At 40.4% G+C, this 20,344-nt stretch overlaps 1 protein-coding gene across 5 annotated transcripts in view; it reads left to right on the top strand.

Annotated features, from left to right (window-relative positions):
• GMEB1 (glucocorticoid modulatory element binding protein 1) overlaps nt 1–20,344 on the top strand; it is a 41,420-nt gene that overhangs the window by 12,425 nt on the left and 8,651 nt on the right. For 4 of the 5 annotated variants that reach the window (XM_047083494.1, XM_047083493.1, XM_047083491.1 and 1 more), the window contains 7 exons: nt 2,881–2,993; nt 3,707–3,831; nt 5,120–5,223; nt 10,249–10,406; nt 13,001–13,132; nt 14,417–14,554; nt 18,293–18,415. In XM_047083494.1, the coding sequence (XP_046939450.1) occupies nt 2,881–2,993; nt 3,707–3,831; nt 5,120–5,223; nt 10,249–10,406; nt 13,001–13,132; nt 14,417–14,554; nt 18,293–18,415 (893 nt within the window). The remainder of the gene's footprint in view (nt 1–2,880; nt 2,994–3,706; nt 3,832–5,119; nt 5,224–10,248; nt 10,407–13,000; nt 13,133–14,416; nt 14,555–18,292; nt 18,416–20,344) is intronic. The other variant, XM_047083495.1, reaches the window with a different exon arrangement.

Here is a 20,344-nt window from a genome sequence, read left to right as displayed (position 1 = left end):
GAATTAGAATACAATGATGCAGACTTAATTTTAAAGCTCCAGTAAGCATAATTTTACCTTCCTTTGGTGATTCACAAGGCATGTCACTATCTTACAGTCCCTTAACATTTCGACATATTTTATGATTTTTTACTATAGTTGTAGTAGATATAGAGAATTAAGCTAAATCCATTACTATTCTGAGTTGCTTTAGGAAATTTGTTCTTTTTCTTTTTTTTTTTTAAGTTTATTTTGAGAGAGAGAGCGTGTATGCACGCGAGCAAGATGGGGAGGGACAGAGAGAGAGAGAGAGAGAGAATCCCAAGCAGGCTCCATGCTGTCAGCACAAAGCCTGATGTGGGGCTCAATCTCACACACTGTGAGATCGTGACCTGAGCCAAAATCGAGAGTTAGACATTTAACCAACTGAGCCACTCAGGTGCCCTAGAAATTTTTTCTCGATAAAACCTTGTTTACTCATAAAAATATAGACTGTGCCCCTACTTCCCACTACAAGTGCAATTTACTGGTTGTTGAAATTATGTATAAATAAGAATTTCTTTTTTTTTTTTTTAAGTTTATTTATTTTGAGGGAGAGAGAGAGAGCATGGCAGGGAAGAGGCAGAGAGAGGGAGAGGGTGACAATCCCAAGCAGGCTCCATGCCATCAGTGCAGAGCCTGATGTGGGTGTCCAAATCATGAACCATGAAATCATGACCTGAGCCGAAATCAAGAGTCAGCCACTTAACTGACTGAGCTACTCAGGCGCCCCAAGAATTTCACCCTAAGGAAAAAAAAAAAGGATTTTTGCACATATTGGTCAATTTACAGTGAGTTTACTGAACTTATTTGAAGCAGTGATTATTCATGTTTATCATAATCCTCATTCACCAACCAACCACTTATTGGGTGCTTTGTCGTGTTCCAGTTAGTATTTGACACAGTAGACATACAAAATTGAATAAGTAAATAAGACATAATTTCTGCTCTCAGGGACCTCTTAGACCATGCCCAAGGGAAGGCAGACAGGTAAACAAACATATAATATGAAGTGTTATATGTGTTGTAACAAAGGCATAAGTACAGTTGGGTCAAAAGAAGGAAGTAGGTGATTATACTGGAGGGACTGATATGGAAGGAAAAGCATCATAGAGGCTACTGACTACAAAGCAAATAGACGGGCACCTTGCAGGCTCAGTGAGTAGAACATGCAATTCTTGGTCTTAGGGTTGTAAGTTCAAGCCCCATGTTGGGTGTAGAGATTACTTAAAAATAAAATCTTGGGGCACTTAGGTGGCTCAGTCAGTTGAGCTTCTGACTCTTGATTTCGGCTCAAGTCATGATCTCACAGCTCACGGGATCGAGCCCTGTGTCGGCTCTGTGGTGACAGCATGTAGCCTACTTGGGATTTTCTCTACCCCTTTCCCCACTCATGTGTGCTCTCCTTATCTCTCACAATAAATAAAATTTAAAATAATAAGTAAATAAATAAAATCTTTTTTAAAACCCCACAAATACACAAATAGATGGGGAAGCATGTTCTGGGGAAAGCGGGAAATAAGAACAAAGATAGAAGGTATAAAAGAACATGACAGTTCTGAAAACCACAAATAATTTGGTATGAGTGGGGTTTGGATTATAAGGTGAGGTTTAGGGAGAGCTGAAACCAGGGGCCAGATCTTAGAGCAACTTAAATATCCTATTAAGGATTTGGGGCTTTATTATAACAGCAAGTAGAGGGTTCTTGAAGGGTTTTCCGAAGGGATTTCTGTGATCACTCTGGTAGGAATATAGAAGATCAGGTGGATGCAAGGAGACTAGTTCAGACTAGAGATGATGCAGCCTAAATTAAGGCAGTAGCAGTGGAAAAAGAGACAGGGAGGCTGGCTGGTGTTAAGGAGATACATCTGGTAGGATTTGGTGGCTGAGTATGTGGGAGGTGAGGAGGAGGAGGAGGGAGAAATCTGATGAAATTCCCAGGCTTCTGTCTTAGGCTATAGAATGCTAGGAGGTGCCATTAAGAAAGATAGAGAATAGAAGAGTGGTTTGGGAGAGGGAAGAGAACTTGGTTATTTTAGACATAATGAATTCCACAAAGTCCTGCGGTACATCCAAATGTATTTATTCATTTAGCAGTTAATTGTATCCTGGTGTGAAATTTAGAGGCGAGGTCTGTGCTAAAGGTGTCCACTGTGGGGGTGGGTGATCACTGATACAAGGGATATTATTCAGGCAGTGCTTTCAAACCAGATGCAATAGTTAATGCATTAAGTTTATTATAAAAATTAAACAGAGGTCATCAGCGTATTTTATTAGGTTATTTGAGCACATTTCTTAGAAGGTAGAGACATTTAGAGACTTTCCCTGAGGTGGTATCTCTGATTAATGCTAGTTACTTTGGGCATAGTTTTTTTAACTAGGCTCTGCTCATGTCAATAGTTTGGTTATGAGTCTTTGAAAAATGCAGAAGTGCTAAAAAAGACTGAAGTGTCTAGATTCCAACAAAGGACATCAACTTGTGTGGTCAATGGGTTCTTCCTGTCTTGAACTGTCCAACAGTATTACTTTTGAATCTTGCTAGGATAATTCTATAATGTGACTTAGTCTTATAGTTGAAGCAACATTTTATGTCAGAAGTGTTTAAATTTAGGAAGGGAAAAGTCTGGTGTAAGGACAGTAGCAAGAGGAACTTGGCTTTGAGGTGAGGAAAGTTGTTGATTCTTGTGCATGGTAGTGGCTGCTAAGCTGTCCTCGGCAGCTTGGAATGTAAATACAGTGGGGAACTAGTCAAAGCACTAACATAGTGTTGTAAAGTGTATTTATTTTATTCCTTTTGAGATAGATTATAAGAAATTTCTTAACTCCATGCTGTGAATATTAATTTTTTCATGATTTATGTAGTTTGTTTATCGATGGACACTTTTACAACAGGATTTATGAACCTGGGTCCGAGAACAACACGGCAGTCGTGGCAGTAGAAACTCACACGATTCACAAAATTGAAGAAGGGATTGGTAAGTCTTTCGTTATTTTCTCGCCTTTGACCCTAGCTGCTTTGGTTGAAATTTGTTGCCTTTTATGCCTTATGTCCCCCCTCCCATACCCAGTATGCCCCACCAATGCCGTAGCCATCGATTTGATGGCGCATCTAGAGACACCACTAAGATGCTAGAGCTGTCAGTTGATTGTTTAACATCAATTTGCTGGGATGCTGAAAAGATTTTTTTATCTACAAAAATTCCGCAAAGAAATTGGAGCCTCAAGGTTGATCCTGTCATTAGAGAAGTTGCTGATGAGGACTTATCAGGTGTTGATTGGAAGGCAATCAGTGGAAAGAAACTGAAAAAACAAACAAACAAACAAATTTTGAAATTAGGCAAACCAGATTTTAAATCCTATTTTCTCACTTCTTAGCTGTGTGCCCTTGGGAAAGTCACTTCACCTTTTCAAGTCCCACATGCCTACATAGGAAACAATCACTGCCTCACAGGATTGTTGTAAGAACTGAATAAGATTAAGCATGTAGAAGCACATAGGACAGTGTCTGACACATAGTGTGAGCTTGGTAAGAAAGCTGGTATGCCAAATTTCTTGCAGAAGATTCCTAAACAATACCAGCCAATGTGAACTGTTAGCTCCTTAGAGGAACCAGGAAACTAGAGATTTTGAATTAAGCTTTTGGGGGAAAAGTGTTCAATAAATAATTGATATTTTTTTCCGTTTTCAGATGCAAGCACTATAGAAGCAAATGAGGATATGGAAATTGCTTACCCCATAACTTGTGGGGAGAGCAAAGCCATTCTCCTCTGGAAGAAGTTTGTATGTCCAGGAATAAATGTGAAATGTGTCAAGGTAATTGTCTTTTCTCCTTGCTGGGGCCTGTTTTGGGGCCCCTTGTTTTCAAAGAGTATAGTTTCAGTACCTCTTCTCTCTCGTCTACCATATCAGTGTTTTCAGTTTTGTGGCTGTAGTCCCGTGCTGTCACGGTAGAAAAAATTAAGGACTTTGGAGGGAAATTGACCTGGATTCAAGTTCCACGCAGAATACAAGATCTATAAGAGCTGAGAACTTGTTTGTCTTGTTTATCAGTGTATCCCCAGCACCTAGAAAGATGTTTGGTATATTTATCAATAAATATTTGTTGAATGAATGAAGTCCCATCTCTATGACTGACTAGCTAGGTGACCTTGAATAAGTTATTTAATATTTCAGAGGCTCGTATGTTTTTGTTTTTGTTTTTTTTTAATTTTTTTTTTAACATTTATTTATTTTTCAGACAGAGAGAGACAGAGCATGAATGGGGGAGGGTCAGAGAGAGGGAGACACAGAATCCGAAACAGGCTCCAGGCTCTGAGCTGTCAGCACAGAGCCCGACACAGGGCTCGAACTCACAGACCGTGAGATCATGACCTGAGCCGAAGTCGGCCGCCTAACCAACTGAGCCACCCAGGTGCCCCATAGAGGCTCGTATGTTAAAATACGAATAATCATATGCACAACACACACACATACTATAAGGTTGCTAGCACATGAAATGAGATAATATGTGTAAAATGCCTTACACAAGTGTGCATTATGGTAGAGGTTATTGAAATTTATCACTGATAAAAATAAATTTTCAGGAGAGCACAATGTGGAAATAATTGCTTATTCTGTCTCCAGTGGTAGTCACGATGGTACCCGTAGATAGTAGTCACCACCTTTGGTATCATCCTAGAATCATGAAGGATTGCAGAATTTTGAAGCTCTGCAGTGATAATGGTTTCTATGCTAGTCTTTCCACCATATCTTGAATCTTGTCATTAGGGCTAGGTAGGTTATTTCAGTTTATTTAAACAGCCTTTGCAACATTGAACCCAAGTACCTGATTTAGGGCATAAATGGATTTCAGATGTTAATCAGTATATTAATCTCTGATCATCCTCGTGTCTTCTGTAGCTTTGTACCAAGACAGGGCACTATGCCCAGGGAAGGGTCATCTTCTCTGGCACAGCAGGGCAGAAGGCTGGAAGATACAAGGCTATGACTTAAGATGCCATCTGGGCACTTTTCGTATGTAACAAGTGGAGTTACCTTTCTTTCCTTCTTGGCCTGCGTCAGTTGACCTTGATTTATTTTGGATTTTTTCCTTTTCCTTTAGTTCAATGATCAGTTGATCAGCCCCAAGCATTTTGTTCATCTGGCTGGCAAGTCTACCCTAAAGGACTGGAAGAGAGCCATTCGTCTGGGTGGAATCATGCTCAGGTGAGCTTTTAACAAGCACATACCAGGGTGCCTGGCAGGCTCAGTCAGAAGAGTGTGCACCTCTTGATCTCAGAGCTTCACGTTGAGTACAGAGATTACTTTTTGTTTGTTTGTTTGTTTGTTTGTTTTTTCAATTTACTAGATTACTTTAAAAAATTAAAAAATTTAAAAAAATTAGCACATACCTTTCAACTGACTTTGGGGCACTTAATTATGGTAGAATATAGATAATTCCATATTTTCTCTTCAGTTTGAAATTTTTATTCCCTCTGAAGAATTGGCTTGAGCAACCCATGTATTGACTTTCATCAGTTTGTTCTTCATTTTTTTTTTAAGTTTATTTATGTATTTTGAAACAGAGAGAGTACAAGCAGGGGAGGGGCAGAGAGCAAAAGAGAGAGAGAGAATCCTAAGCAGGTTCCGCACTGTCAGCACAAAGCCTGATATGGGGCTTGAACCCATGAACCATGAGATAATGACCTGAACTGAAACCAACAGTTGGATGCTCAATCGACTAAGCCACCCAGGCACCCCAGCTTGTTCTTAAAATCCCTGTAAGAAAAAGAAGATTGAATTAAATTAATTCTTCCCAGCATTTAAGGCAAATTTTTTCTAATGTCAGGATGTTAGGATCCTTTCTGGACAGAGAAGTTTGGGAGTAGATGACAGTCCTACTTGAGATCACCAAGGGCAGGCAGAGCTAAGCCTGGTGCTGAGGAAGCATGATGACCAAGGAAAAGTATAGGCTGACAAGTTCTGGGATAATATGGTAAAATGGAGGGTGCTGTTGATAAGTAACAGTCATGCTTAGTGAATGCAATCTTTGCCATCATTGAACCACAGAAATAAACTTTAGACTGTGTAATGCCCTTGAGATGCCGGGATGGCCCAGTCAGTTAAGTGTCCGATTCTTGATCTCTGCTCAGGTCTTGATCTTAGTGTGTGAGTTCACTCCCCATGTTGGGCTCCATGCTGGGCATGAAGCCTTATTTTTAAAAAATGGGCACTGTGTGGCTGAGTCACTTGAGTGTCTGACTCTTGATTTGAGCTCAGATCAGGATCTCATGGTTGGTGAGCTCAAGCCCCACATTGGGCTCTGCACTGACAGCACAGAGCCTGCTTGAGATTTCTGAAATCTCTCTCCATCTCTCTCTACCTCTCCCCCATTCAGGCTCTTTCTCTCTCTCAAAATAAATAAATAAACATTAAAATAAAATTAGGAGCACCTGGGTGGCTCAGTCAGTTAAGCATCGGACTCTTGATCTTGGCTCAGGTCATGATCTCACAGTTCATGAGTTTGAGCCCCTCGTTGGGCTCTGTGCTGACAGCATGGAGCCTGCTTGGGATTCTCTCCTTTACTCTCTGCCCCTCCCCCGTGTGCGTGCTCTCTGTCTCTCCTCCCTCTCTCAAAATAAATAAGTAAACATTTAAAAAAAGTAAAAAACAAAAAAAGGATGTGTAATACCATCACCCCCATCTCTTTATACAGCAAATTTATTATTGTAATCCCCCCACCCCCCCGTGAAGATTAACATTATTTGGTAATTCTTGAGCACTCACTTACTGATAGAAAATTTTAAATTGTGGTCAAGAATGGAAAGTGCCCCACAGAACATGTATCAACAGCTTTGAGAACATCTTACTCTTTATCTTTAATTTTTTTTTTTTAATTAATGTTTACTTATTTTTGAGAGAGAGAGCTTGAGTGGAGGAGGGGCAGATAGTGTGACAGACAGAGGATCCAAAGCAAAGTGGGGTGGGCTCTATGCTGACAAGCAGAGAGCCCAATGCGGAGCTTGAACTCATGAACCATGAGATCATGACCTGAGCTGAAGTTGGTCACTCAACTGACGGAGCCATCCAGGCGCCACTCAACTGACTGAGCCATCCAGGTGCCCCTGTCTTTAATTTTTTAAGGAATCTGTCCTAAGAAAAATCTATAGTGCTTGTAGAGATTCAGGCATAAAAATGTTCATTGCAGGGGCCCATGGGTGACTCAGTTGGTTGAGCATCCGACTTCAGCTCAGGTCCTATCTCACACTTTGTGGGTTCGAGCCCTGCATTGGGCTCTGTGCTGACAGCTCAGAGCCTGGAGCCTGCTTTGGATTCTGTGTCTCCTTCTGTCTGCCCCTCTCCTGCTCATGCTCTGTCTCTCTCTGTCACTAAAAATAAATAAAGGTCAAAAATATTAAAAAAAAAAAAGTTCATTGCAACATTATTTATTATGTTGAAAATTATAGTCTGCTTTAATATATATTCAAGGTATATCTAAAGTAAACTTGTGGCTCATCTAAATATATATGAGTATATACTATGAGATATGATGTCATTAAAAAATGAGGTAATTAAAAAAAATTTTTTTTAATGTTCATTTCTGAGAACACGAGTGGGGGAGGGGCAGAGAGAGAGAGAGGGAGACTCAGAATCTGAAGCAGGTTCCAGGCTCTGATTTGTCAGCACAGAGCCCGATGCAGGGCTCGAACCCATGAACTGCGAGATCATGACTTGAGCCAAAGTCAGTCGCTTAACCAACTGAGCCACCCAGGCACCCTGAGGTCATTTTTTAAAAGATTTTATTTTATTTATTTGTTTATTTTTAAGTTTATTATTTATTTTGAGAGAGTGAGTGGGGGAGGGGCAGAGGGAAAGGGAGAAAGAGAATCCCAAGCAGGTTTTGCACTGTCGGCGTAGAGCCCAATGTGGGACTTGAACTCACGAAGCATGAAATCATGGCCTGAGCTGAAGTCAGGCACTTAACCAACTGAGCCATCCAGGTGCCCCAAAATTTTATTTATTTTTTAATTTAATTTAATTAAAAAAAATTTTTTAACCTTTATTTTTGAGAGAGAGACAGAGTTCAAGCAGGGGAGGGGCAGAGAGAGAGGGAGACACAGAATCCAAAGTAGGCTCCAGGTTCTGAGCTGTCAGCACAGAGCCTGATGTGCGGCTTGAACTCATGAACTGTGAGATTATGACTTGAGCCAAAGTTGGACGCTTAACCAACTGAGCCACCCAGGTGCCCCTAATTTTTTTTTTTTTTTTTTGAGAGCGAGTGAGCAAGTTGGGGTGGGGGAAGGGGCAGAGGTAGAGAGAATCCCAAGTAGGCTCTGTGCTCAGTGCAGAACCCAGTGCGGGGCTCCATCCCCATGAGCCAAAATCAAGAGTCTGCCACTCAACCAACTGAGCCACCCAGGCACCTCTTAATTTTTTTTTTGTTAATATTTATTTATTTTTGAGAGAGAGAGAGAGAGCATTAGTGGGGGAGGAGCAGAGAGAGAGAGGGAGACACAGACTCCAAAGCAGGCTCCAGGCTCCAAGCTGTCAACACAGAGCCTGACGTGGGGCTTGAACCCACAAACTGTGAGATCATGACCTGAGCCAAAGTCAGATGTTTAACCGACTGAGCCACCTAGGCACCCCCCAGGCACCTCTTAATTAAGATTTTACTTTTAAGTAATCTCCTCACCCAACCTGGGGCTCCAGCTCACAACCCCCAAGATCAAGAGTTGCATACTCCACTGACCCAGGTGCCCTTGGGTCATTAAAATATTTCTGAAGAGTTTTTACATGGAAAACTGCTTATGATGTAATGAAAGAAAGACAACAAAACATAACATTGGGGGCACCTGGCTGGCTCAGTCAGTGGAACCTGTGACTCTTGATCTCAGGGTTGTGAGTTCAAGCCCCACACTGGGTGTAGAGATTACTTAAAAAAGTGTGTGTGTGTGTATGTGTGTGTCTACACACACACACAATTAATTAAACAATGTGATGACACATGTGTGTTTAATCACAATTAATGTGATTTTAGTTGTGTTAAAAAACATGTATGGGGACGCTCAGTCGGTCAAACGTCTGACTCTTGATTTCGGCTCAGGTCATGATCTCAGTTCATGGGATCAAGCCCCAGGTGGGGCTCCCCGCTGACAGTGTGGAGACTGCTTGAGGTTCTCTCTCTCCCTCTCTACCCTTTCCCTGCTCACATGCATGCTTACTCTCTCTGTCAATAAAAACAAAAACAAAAAAACCTAGACACCTATGTATGTAAACTTTAGTAGAAGATAATATGCCAAAATGTTAGTTATCTCTGTGTTGTCGGATTCTTTAAATGGCAGTTGTTTTCTTTATAGTTTTCTGTATTTTCCACAGAAAAATGTTAATTTTTTTCTTCAAATATTATTTTAATAGAGACACATTAAAAAAATTTTCATTACAGATGATTTGTATGCAGAAATCAGTGGTTGAAGGAAATTGGGAAGGAATACTTTTAACTTTTATTTTTGTTGTTCTTGGCCGGTTCTTTTTTGCCCAAAAAAACAAGCACATGCCAACTTTCCCCAAATGTAAAAAGGAATTAGAATGCTTGAAAGATCTTTAGTGAAAGCCAAGTCATGTTATAACATAGAGTATACTATAATTAAAATACCCCATGGGTTTGTTCATAGCCTATAATAACAATCTCTTGTGAATCCAGTTATAAGGGCGATTTATAGTAGGGTTTAGTATAATCAACTTTGCTCTGTATTATAGGAGAGTTGCTATCCATCTTTGCTCTGTGTTTATAGGAGAGTTGCTACCTTTTTTTTTAAGGAAAGAAATTGCTGAAGTTTTATGTCTCTAAAAGTGGCAACAGATCTTGGTGGTCTAGGAATACTAATACATCAGAATCTCATCACAAAATTCTTATTCCCCTGTAGCATTCTCAGTTGTGCTGGGATATGAACTAGTCTTTTCCCTTTTGGGTTTGGTTTCAATGAGATTCTATGGGGAAACTCAGCTGTTGTCAGGGGTGTGGACCTAAAGCTTGGTGATAACGGGAAATGAGAGAATACTCATAATGAGCAGACTAGTAATGTGGGTGGGACCAATGAAAATTATAATCCCAATTAGAATTTTTGCAACCTAATGACTTAATGCTAATCTATAGAGTAGACTCAGCAACTTTGTCTCTCTTTGTCCCAGAGGCCTAGTTCCATCTAGATGAAGTGCAGGCTGAACTGATACTTCTTGTCTCCCTTTACACAGGAAAATGATGGACTCCGGACAGATTGATTTTTACCAACATGACAAGGTTTGCTCCAATACCTGCAGAAGCACCAAATTTGATCTTCTTATCAGCAGTGCAAGAGCTCCGGTGCCAGGACAGCAGACAAGTGTGGTGCAGACACCCACTTCGGCCGATGGTAGGGGGTAGGAAACCACCTGAAAACCCACTGTGTTTTTTAGTAACACTTTCCCCTTATTTCTCTTTTGTAAGTTTCCTAATTTCAATTCTCATGAGCATTGTTGTCCCTGTAAAGTATGCTAATCTTGGGTACACTTCCATGCTTTAGAAATAGATCTGTTTTCTCCTAGATGATTCCTGTTGGCCAGACCTCCTTCCGTGTTTCTTTCCTATAATGCATGGTGAACATTAAAAAGATGGTTCAGTGGTTATTATGCTTATTCAGTGGTTTCACTTTGGTGCCACTTGGCGGATCTTTGAAATTAGATTGTTTTGAAAATCCTTTGCTCTACTAGTGGTCAAGGCAGGAAGGTGGATTAAAATAGTGAATGGTTTTCAACTGTTGAGCTGAGATGTATCAAAGGTAATGTATGGTTGGCTGGACTGGACTCTAAAGACTCTGATACAAGGATCAAAGAGCTCTGCCTGGAAGGGATCCAGATAATCATGTTGAGGCTTCCTCACAAATGAGGCAGGATGGGCATACACTTAACTTTGGTATCACTGACCTTGGGATTAGAGCTCTCTATCTCCAGAGAAGATGGACTCATGTGAGATAATTATTAGGGATTCAGTTAGTCCCAGGGCACCTGGCTGGCTCAGTTGGAAGAGTGCGTAACTCTTAATCTCAGGGTCATGAGTTCGAGCCCCACGCTGGGTGTAGAGATTACTTAAACAAACAAACAAATTTAGGGGAAAAAAAAGGATTCAGTTAGTCCATCTGAAGACTTAGCACAGCTAAGATTCTTGGACTGTCTCAGCTGCTTCCAGAAGACTTACATATGTGTTTCACAGAGTCACAAGGACACTAATGGATATAAGGGAAGTACATTTTTAAAAAATGACCTCTCAAGGTTTCTTGTGGTCAGCTCTAATATTCTGTGAGTAACCACTGGGTGAGTAGAAGCCAAATCTTTTGGAACTTAAGTTCCCTTTAGGAAAGTATAAAATGTCTAGCTGTTTGAATTTTTGGTCATGTGATTCTTCCACTTGGAAAGTAAAAACGATGAAATTATTTACTTCCTTTTTATTTGGCAAAAATTCCTTTAGTTTTGATTGTCCATATCAATATTACTTTTTTGCTTCATTATTGATACCCTCTAGCATGGGGAGTCCATACTTGTCTATATATCTACCTGGATCAGTTTGATTTTTCTCAATTGTCTTTGTTTAAAATCCTAATATATGAGGGTGCCTGGCTGGCTCAGTTGGTAGAGCATGCAACTCCTGATCTTGGGGTTGTGAGTTTGAGCCCCATGTTGGGTGGAGAGATTGCTTAAAAAAATAAAAAATAAAAAAATAAGGGGTGCCTGGGTGGCTCAGTTGGTTAAGTGTCCGACTTCGGCTCAGGTCATGATCTTGCGCTTTGTGAGTTCGAGCCCCACGCTGGGCTCTGTGTGACAGCTCAGAGCCTGGAGCCTGCTTCAGATTCTGTGTCTCCCCCTCTCTTTGCCCCTCCCCTGCTCCCCTCCCCTGCTCATGCTGTCTCTCAAAAATAAGTAAATGTTAAATAAATAAATAAATAAATAAATAAATAAATAAATAATAGGGGCACCTGGGTGGCTCAGTCGGTTAACTCAGCCTCTGACTTAGGCTCAGGTCATGATTTCACAGTTCATGATTTCAAGCCCCACGTTGGGTTCTCTGCTGTCAGCACAGAGCCTGCTTCGAATTCTTTGTCTCTCTCTCTGTCTCTCTCCCCCTCCCCCACTCTCTCTCGAAAATAAACATTAAAAAATAAAATGTTATACAATATTAATAGCAAAATTTATTTTTATCTGTGAATCTGGTATTCATGGATCTCTTCTTCTCTGATTTGTTTTGGTCTCATTTCTCTTGCTTTCTCTTATATAGCCTGATAAATAAACGACAGCAACTTTTGATATTCTAGATGGTTAGTATCAAACATGCTTGTAGTAGGGCTCTTGGCTAAGCACCATACTTTTCTCTTAAATCATTTTAGATTCTTCTTATCCTCACTAAGTCTGGGGGAGACAGCCTGGCAATCGTGCTCTTTCAGTCTTTCAAAAACATACCTGCTCAGGGAGCAAATTGCTCTTTTGTGATTTTGTAAGTTATCTTTCACTTTCTATTCAGAGTAAGAAGAAAGCATTCTCTTTTGCAAGGCAGGTTTTCTTTAGAAAATTCAGCATTTGGGGCGCCTGGATGGCTCAGTTGTTTTAAGTGTCTGACTTTGGCTCAGGTCATGGTCTCACGGGTTCATGAGTTTGAGCCCCGCATCAGACTCTCTGCTCTTAGCGCAGAGCCTGTTTCAGATACTCTGTCTTTCTCTCTCTCAGCCCCTCCCCTGCTTGCACATGTGCACACATTCTCTCCCTCTCTCTCAAAAATAAATAAACATTAAAGAAAAATATCCAATATTCATCCTTGCTTACAATTCTAGTTTTTAATATATGGACCTACAGGCAAAAGGCCAGAATGTTAAAATAACAGGTTTTGTTTTTTTTTTTTTTTTTTAGCTATATGAGATAAAGGATAGCTATAACTTTTTCATGAAATTCACTGACTTTACCTCTAATGGACTGCTTTTAGGTAGCATCACACAGATTGCCATCTCGGAAGAGAGCATGGAAGAGGCAGGGCTGGAATGGAACTCAGCTCTCACTGCTGCTGTCACCATGGCTACAGAGGAGGGTGTGAAGAAAGACTCAGAGGAAATTTCAGGTACTTTACTACGAGGCTGAGATATCTTGCAGGGTTTTGTGCCCCTTCTCACCATTATGATTATGGACACAGAAGGCCTCTTAATTACTTTTGCTGGTTTTTCTTATGCATATTAATACTAATTATAGCTGCAAACATTGTATTTTAATGCATGCAACAACAGCCCTGCACAGTCACATTTTACATAGGAAGAAATTGAGATTCAGAAGGGTTCAGCAGCTTGCCTGAGACCTGTCACACCACCAGTAGTGTCAGAGCTGAATTCAGCTGTTTGACTCTGTAGTCCAATGCTTTTCATCCTGTCAGCCTCCAACTTTGGAACGTTTCTTAGATAAACCAAGTAGCAAGATGTTAGAAGAAAAAATTAGGTAGCAGGTGGTATAGAGGATGATGATTAATGATGATTCACTTACAGGGGACCACGAGATGTTTCACATCATCCTCCATTCGTTAATTCACTTAAACAGTATTTATTGCTGCCTATTTTCAGTTGACACTGTTGCCAACATAGATGAAAAGGCATAGCCTCTGCCCTCAGGGAGCTTATAATCCCCCCTATTCAGCTATCTCATTTTATTTTTGCAAGTATAGTACTAGAGGGAGTATAGTTGACCTTTGAGCAACGTGGCAGTTAGGGGCACCAACCCCCTGTGCAGTTGAAAATCTGTGTGTAAATTTTGACCCCTCCCCCCAAAACTTTACAAGCCTTACTGAAAACATAGTCAATTAGCATATGTTATATGTATTATATACTATAGTCTTACAATAAAGTAAGATAGAGAAAAGAAAATGTTATTAAGAAAATCATAAGAAAAATAAATTTACGTCACTTGTACTGTATTATTAAAAAAAATCCGTATATGAGTGAACGCTCACAGTTCAAACCGACTTGTACAAGGCTTAACTGTATATCTTTAATTTAATATCTTTATTGTTTAACTTTTAAGATATTAAAGACTATTTAATTTTAAATTATTTAAGTAAATAATATTTAATATTTGTTTAATGTAATATCTTTATTAGAGGAAGATACCTGCCCCCTATAGCCAGAGCCATGACAAATTGAGACAATTATCTCAAGTCCCTATGTTGCCAAAGAGGCCAAATAACTGGGTGCCAACTCAAGGAGGCAGCCGGTACCCTAAAAGCTTCTTCCCTTTTCCGAGAAATGGCCCAACAAGAAATTATTTCAAATTGAAGTAATTTCGAGTTTAACTTGTAGACATGTGCCTAGGTGTATGTAGCATCCCTTGTTTACCCTCTGTCTTATCCCTCTTGTGTCAGAGGATACTTTGATGTTCTGGAAAGGAATAGCTGATGTAGGACTGATGGAAGAGGTTGTCTGCAATATACAGAAGGAAATAGAGGAGCTACTCAGGGGAGTTCAGCAGCGGCTCATTCAGGCTCCCTTCCAGGTAACAGGTAAGTACACCAATTCTAGCAGTAGTGATCATTTTATTAAATGTTAACAACTGTAGACCTTGTTAGCCTCATGAAAACACTGGCATATAGGCATTATGATCCTAATTTTACAGATTAGGAAACTAAGGCTCATAAAGGTTGTTTGTCCATAGTTCATAATGAGGTTTTGAACTCAAGTCTGGTCATGCTTTTTCCATAGGTAATTTTTGCCTGTATAAATGGTGCCAGAAAGCATGCTCTCTATTATATATATATATATATATATATATATATATATATATATATATATATGGGAAAGAGAGAGAGAGGGAGAGTGTGAGTCAGTCTAAAAATTGGGAAAAATCTATCTGGTTTTAGACAAGTCTCATCTTCTATTAGTTTAAGGTTTCCAGAACTATTGTGTTCACTTAATAGCTGTTTCTGAATACCCATAGGGTTCTTGCTGCTGTGCATAATGTAAAAGGATGTTCTAATCATCTGATACAAAAGGGTCATGATGATGGGGCACCTGGCTGGCTCAGGGGGTGGAGCATGTGACTCTTAATCTCGGGGTCTTGGGTTTGAGCCCTACATTGGGGGTAGAGTTTACTTAAAAGAGAGGGGGGTCATAATGATATCTCATAACCTTGTGTGTCAGTGAGATCTTAAAGTTGTTAGTTGTGTCTTATTATTATCTTATTGTGCCTTTATAATTCATACATTATATAAATACACTTAAACTTTACAGTAAAACTTTATGTGCTTGGAGTGTAAAAAAAAAAGGCAAGTAATATAGAAAGCAGGGATGACTCTTTTAGATAGGGTGGTCAAGGAAGGTCTCATGTTACGAGCTGGGAGAAGGAACACTCTAGGCAGAAGGGACAAAGACTTCGAAGTTGCAATAGGCCTGATATGTTTAAAGCATTATAGAAGCTCTGATTCCACCACAGTGGAATAAGATACAAAAGTGATAGGTGATGAGGCTGGAGAGGAATAGGGAGCAAAGTTTAGATAAGCTTTGTTAGAACTTTGGTTTTATTTTAAGGTGATGCTAAGCCATCATACTGATTTTGAGCAGGAGAGTGATGTAATAAGATTTATATTCTTAAATTTTTATTAGTATTTTTTAATGTTTATTTAATTATTTTGAGAGAGAGGGAGAGAGAATGGGAACAGGGGAGGGACAGAGAGAGGAAGAGAGAGAGACCCAAGTAGGCTCCACAATGTCAGCACAGAGCTCTACCCAGGACTGGATTCCACAAACTGTGAGATAACCTAAGTTGAGATCAAAAGCTGGACGCTTAACCGACTGAGCCACCCAGGCGCCCCTATTTTTTATTTTTTAAGTAGGCTTCATGCCCAGCGCAGAGCCCAACATGGGGCTTGACTCACAACCTTGAGATCAAGACCTGAAGTAAGATCAAGAGTCACACACTTGGGGCACCTTGGTGGCTCAGTCGGTTAAGCATCCGAGTTTGGCTCAGGTCATGATCTCACGCTTTGTGGGTTGAAGTCCCGTGTTGCGCTCTGTGCTGACAGCTCGGAGCCTGGAGCCTGCTTTGGATTCTGTGTCTCCCTCGCTTTGTGCCCCTCCCCTGCTCACACTCTGCCTTTCTCTCTCTGTCTCTCTCTCTCTCAAAAATAAATAAACGTTAAAAAAAATTAAAAAAAAAAGTCACACACTTAACTGACTGAGCCACCCAGGTGCACCAGATTTATTTATTTATTTACATATATAAATTTACAAATATACAATTTACAAATATAAATTTTTTTGATGTTTATTTTTGAGAGAGAGAGAGAGAGACAGTGTGCAAGCAGGGGAGGGGCAAAAAGAGGGAGACACAGAAGCAGGCTCCAGGCTTTGAGCTGTCAGCCCAGAGCTTGATGCAGAGCTTGAACCTACAAACTGTGAGGTCATGACCTGAGCTGAAGACAGATGCTTAACTGCCTGAGCCACCCAGGTGCCCCTCTTTATAATTTTTTATATATTTATATATTTTAGATTTTTAAAAGATCACTTTGGTTGCTATATGGAGAACAGACTGTATGGAGCAAGAAATCATTTGGGAGACTTCTGAAGGAATTGATCCAGACAAGAGATTATGGTGGCATGGATTAGGGTGAATAGTGGTAGATCTGGCAAGAAGTAATCATATCGGGGATATATTTTGAATGTGGAACTGACAGGTCTTGCTGATGGATTGGATATAGGGTAAAAGAGAAAGAAAGAAATCCAGGACGACTCATACATTTTTGGCCTGAGCCATGAATGATGATACCATTTCCTGAGATGAAGATCAGTGGGAGAGGACATCAAGTTTTTGTTTTTGTTTTTAAATGTTTATTTTGAGAGAGAGAGAGAGAGAGAGAGAGAGCAAGCAAGTGAGTGTGGGGGAGGGACAGGGAGAGAAGGGGACAGAGTCTGTGGCAGGCTCCAGGCTCTGAGCTGTCAGCACAGAGCCTGATACGGGGCTTGAACTCACGAACTGTGAGAGTATGACCTGAGTCAAAGTCAGATGCTTAACCAACTGAGTCACTCAGGCACCCCTGCTTTTTTTTTTTTTTTTTTTTTTTCAGTTAGGCTCCATGCCCATTGTGGGGCTTGAGCTCGTGACCCTAAGATCGGGAGTTACATTCTTTTCCAACTGAGCCAGCCGGGTGCCCCTCAAAATTTGTTTGTTTTTAAAACTTTTTAAGTTTATTTATTCTGAGAGAGACAGAGAGATGGGCAGAGAGAGAGGGAGAGAAAGAATCCCAAGCAGGCTCTGCACTGTCAGTGTGGTACCCAACGCAGGGCTTGATTCCACGAACTGTGAGATGATGTCCTGAACTGAAATCAAGAGTCGGACACTTAACCAACTGAGCCACCCAGGTGCCCCTCAAAATTAGTTTTGAGTTGAGACATCTGGCTGGCTCAGTCAGAGCATGTGACTTGTGATCTCAGGGTCATGAGTTCAAGCCCCATGTTAAGCATAGAACTTACTTAAAAAGAAAGAAAGAAAAAAATGAATTTTGACTTGCTAAATGCTTATGAGGCCTTCAAATGGAGATGTCACCGAGCTAGATGGAATTATGAATCTGGTATGCAGGAAAGAAGTCAGGGCTGGAGACCTGCATGTGGGAGTTCTCAGCATGCATGTGTTATTTAAAAGCATGGAACTGGATGAGATGACTGTGGAAAAGAGTTGTAGGTGGAGAAGTGATCTGAGTTAAGGAAGTAATGACCACAACTAGTGACAACTCTTTCAAGAAGTTTTGTATAAAAAGGAACAGAGATAATACTATGAATAACCTTGCATACTAGTTCCCATTCCACACTTAAAATATGATATTTCTAATCTTCGTATCTGTCTTGCCAAGTAAGTATTATTAATCCCCTTTGTTTCTGATGAGAAAACTAAGGACTGAAATGACTTATCCAAGTTCATACAGATAGGAAGAAATTGTAAACCCAAGATTCAAACTTAGTTCTATCTAGCACAGTCACCGTGTTTTCTAAACCAAAAGTCATAACTTACAGCCAGATACAGGATTTTTTTCTTATTTTTGTATTTGTTTATATGGAAATATGTATAAATTTGTAACAATTAAATCAAAGTTAATTATACATGTGATAAATCTTGGCTAATTTTTTTTAGAAATGCAATTAGAATAGTCCCATCATTTCTGGGTTGTTTCATATTTATAAGCAGAACAACAGAAAGCTGGGGGAACAGTTGTGTTTTAATTTGACAAGCATGTCTTTGTTTTAAATAGATGCTGCTGTTCTCAACAATGTAGCACATACATTTGGCCTGATGGACACAGTAAAGAAGGTTTTGGACAACAGGAGGAACCAAGTAGAGCAGGGAGAAGAGCAGTTTCTCTACACTCTGACAGGTGTGTATAACTTCTGTCTCTTCTTAGATGATATTATACTAATATCCTTGAGTCTTGCCATTTCTTTTTGGACTTCTGTTGGGACTGGCTTCTTTTCTTTCTTCCTCCTTCTGTATCTTTTGGAGGATTAAGATGTCTGCTCAATTGCTCCATTAATCCAATAACATTAGTGGCAGAAGAAACAAATTGGCCTTTGTCTTTGTTACATTACTGATACTGCATCTTTTGGTAAATATAAATTTAGCACCTTCTCCATTATTTGCAGTAATCAGAACTTATGAACACATAAATAATTTAACTCTTTTTATCAAGTAATTAATTTGTGCTAGTGCCAGACTAGGTTTTAGAAATATCATGTTGACTGAGACAGCCCCACTCTCCACGTGGTCTTTAAGTAATTCAAGGAATTATCAGTAGTAACTGAGGCATATAGTGGGTATGGTAGAAGAAGAAAGGGAGCTGTCACTTATACCTGGAGAGAATTAAGAAAAAGTTTTGGGGAGGTAAGGCAGGTGAAAAATATAAAACAAGTCAGAGGTATGGATTATCACCCTTTGAATGATGTAAGATATATTACAGTCATGAAGCCAAAAGGCAAAAGATTATTCAACAAGAGAAGAACAATTTATGTTGTCTTAAATTTATTTTTATATTATAAAATATACGTTAAATATTTTAATTTTTTTTTCAACGTTTTTTATTTATTTTTTGGGACAGAGAGAGACAGAGCATGAACGGGGGAGGGGCAGAGAGAGAGGGAGACACAGAATCAGAAACAGGCTCCAGGCTCTGAGCCATCAGCCCAGAGCCCCACGTGGGGCTCGAACTCAACGGACCACGAGATCGTGACCTGGCTGAAGTCAGACGCTTAACCGACTGCGCCACCCAGGCACCCCAATATTTTAAAGTTCATTTATTTTGAAAGAGAGAGAGAGAGAACGAGCGTGTGCGTGCGCATGCGTAGGGAAGGGGCAGCGAAGGAGGGGTGGAGAGAGAGAATCCCAAGCAGGCTCCACAGGCTTAGTGTGGAGCTAGATGTGGGGCTTGAACCCATGAACCATGAGATCATCACCTAATCCGAAATCAAGATTTGGACGCTTAATGGACTGAGCCACCCAGGTGCCTCTTTTTTATGCTCTTTTAAACTACTTCCCAGGATTGGGGTGCCTGTGTGGCTTGGTTAAGCGACTGACTTTGACTCAGGTCATGATCTCATGGTTCATGGGTTCCAGCTCTGTGCTGGCAGCCTGGAGCCTGGAACCTGCTTTGGATTCTGTGTCTCCCTTTCTCTCTGCCCCTCCCCCACCTCTCAAAAATGAATAAACATAAAAAAAATTTTTTTAGGGGCACCTGGGTGGCTCAGTCGGTTAAGCTTCCGACTTCGGCTCAGGTCATGATCTCACGGTTCTTGGGTTCGAGCCCCATGTCGGGCTCTGTGCTGACAGTTCAGAGCCTGGAGCCTGTTTCAGATTCTGTGTCTCCCTCTTTCTCTGCCCCTCCGCCTGCTCACACTCTGTCTCTCTCTCTCTCAAAAATAAATAAACATTAAAAAAATTAAAAAAAAAATTTTTTTTAAACTACTTCCCAGGACTAAGCTTCAGGTTAAATGGTATTAACTGTCTCTCTCTCTCTCTCTCTCTCTCTCTCTCTCTCTCTCAAAAATAAATAAACATTAAAAAAAAAGTTAAAAAAAAAAAATCGGGCACCTGGGTGGGTCAGTCAGCTAAGTGTCCAACTTGGGCTCAGGTCATGATCTCACGGTCTGTGAGTTTGAGCCCCACGTCGGGCTCTGTACTGACAGCTCAGAGCCTGGAGCCTGCTTCGGAGTCTGTGTTTCCCTCTCTCTCTGCCCCTCCCCCACTCGTGCCCTGTCTCTCTCTCTCTCTCTCTCAAAACTAAATAAACATTAAAAAAATTTTTTTTAGGGGC

The sequence above is a fragment of the Lynx rufus genome, unplaced genomic scaffold, assembly GCF_022079265.1.
Source record: "Lynx rufus isolate CCGP_SWC_20201006 ecotype Redwood Valley unplaced genomic scaffold, mLynRuf1.p SCAF_2, whole genome shotgun sequence".
NCBI classification, from domain to species: domain Eukaryota; kingdom Metazoa; phylum Chordata; class Mammalia; order Carnivora; family Felidae; genus Lynx; species Lynx rufus.
This window is presented reverse-complemented; position numbering and strand designations above follow the sequence as displayed.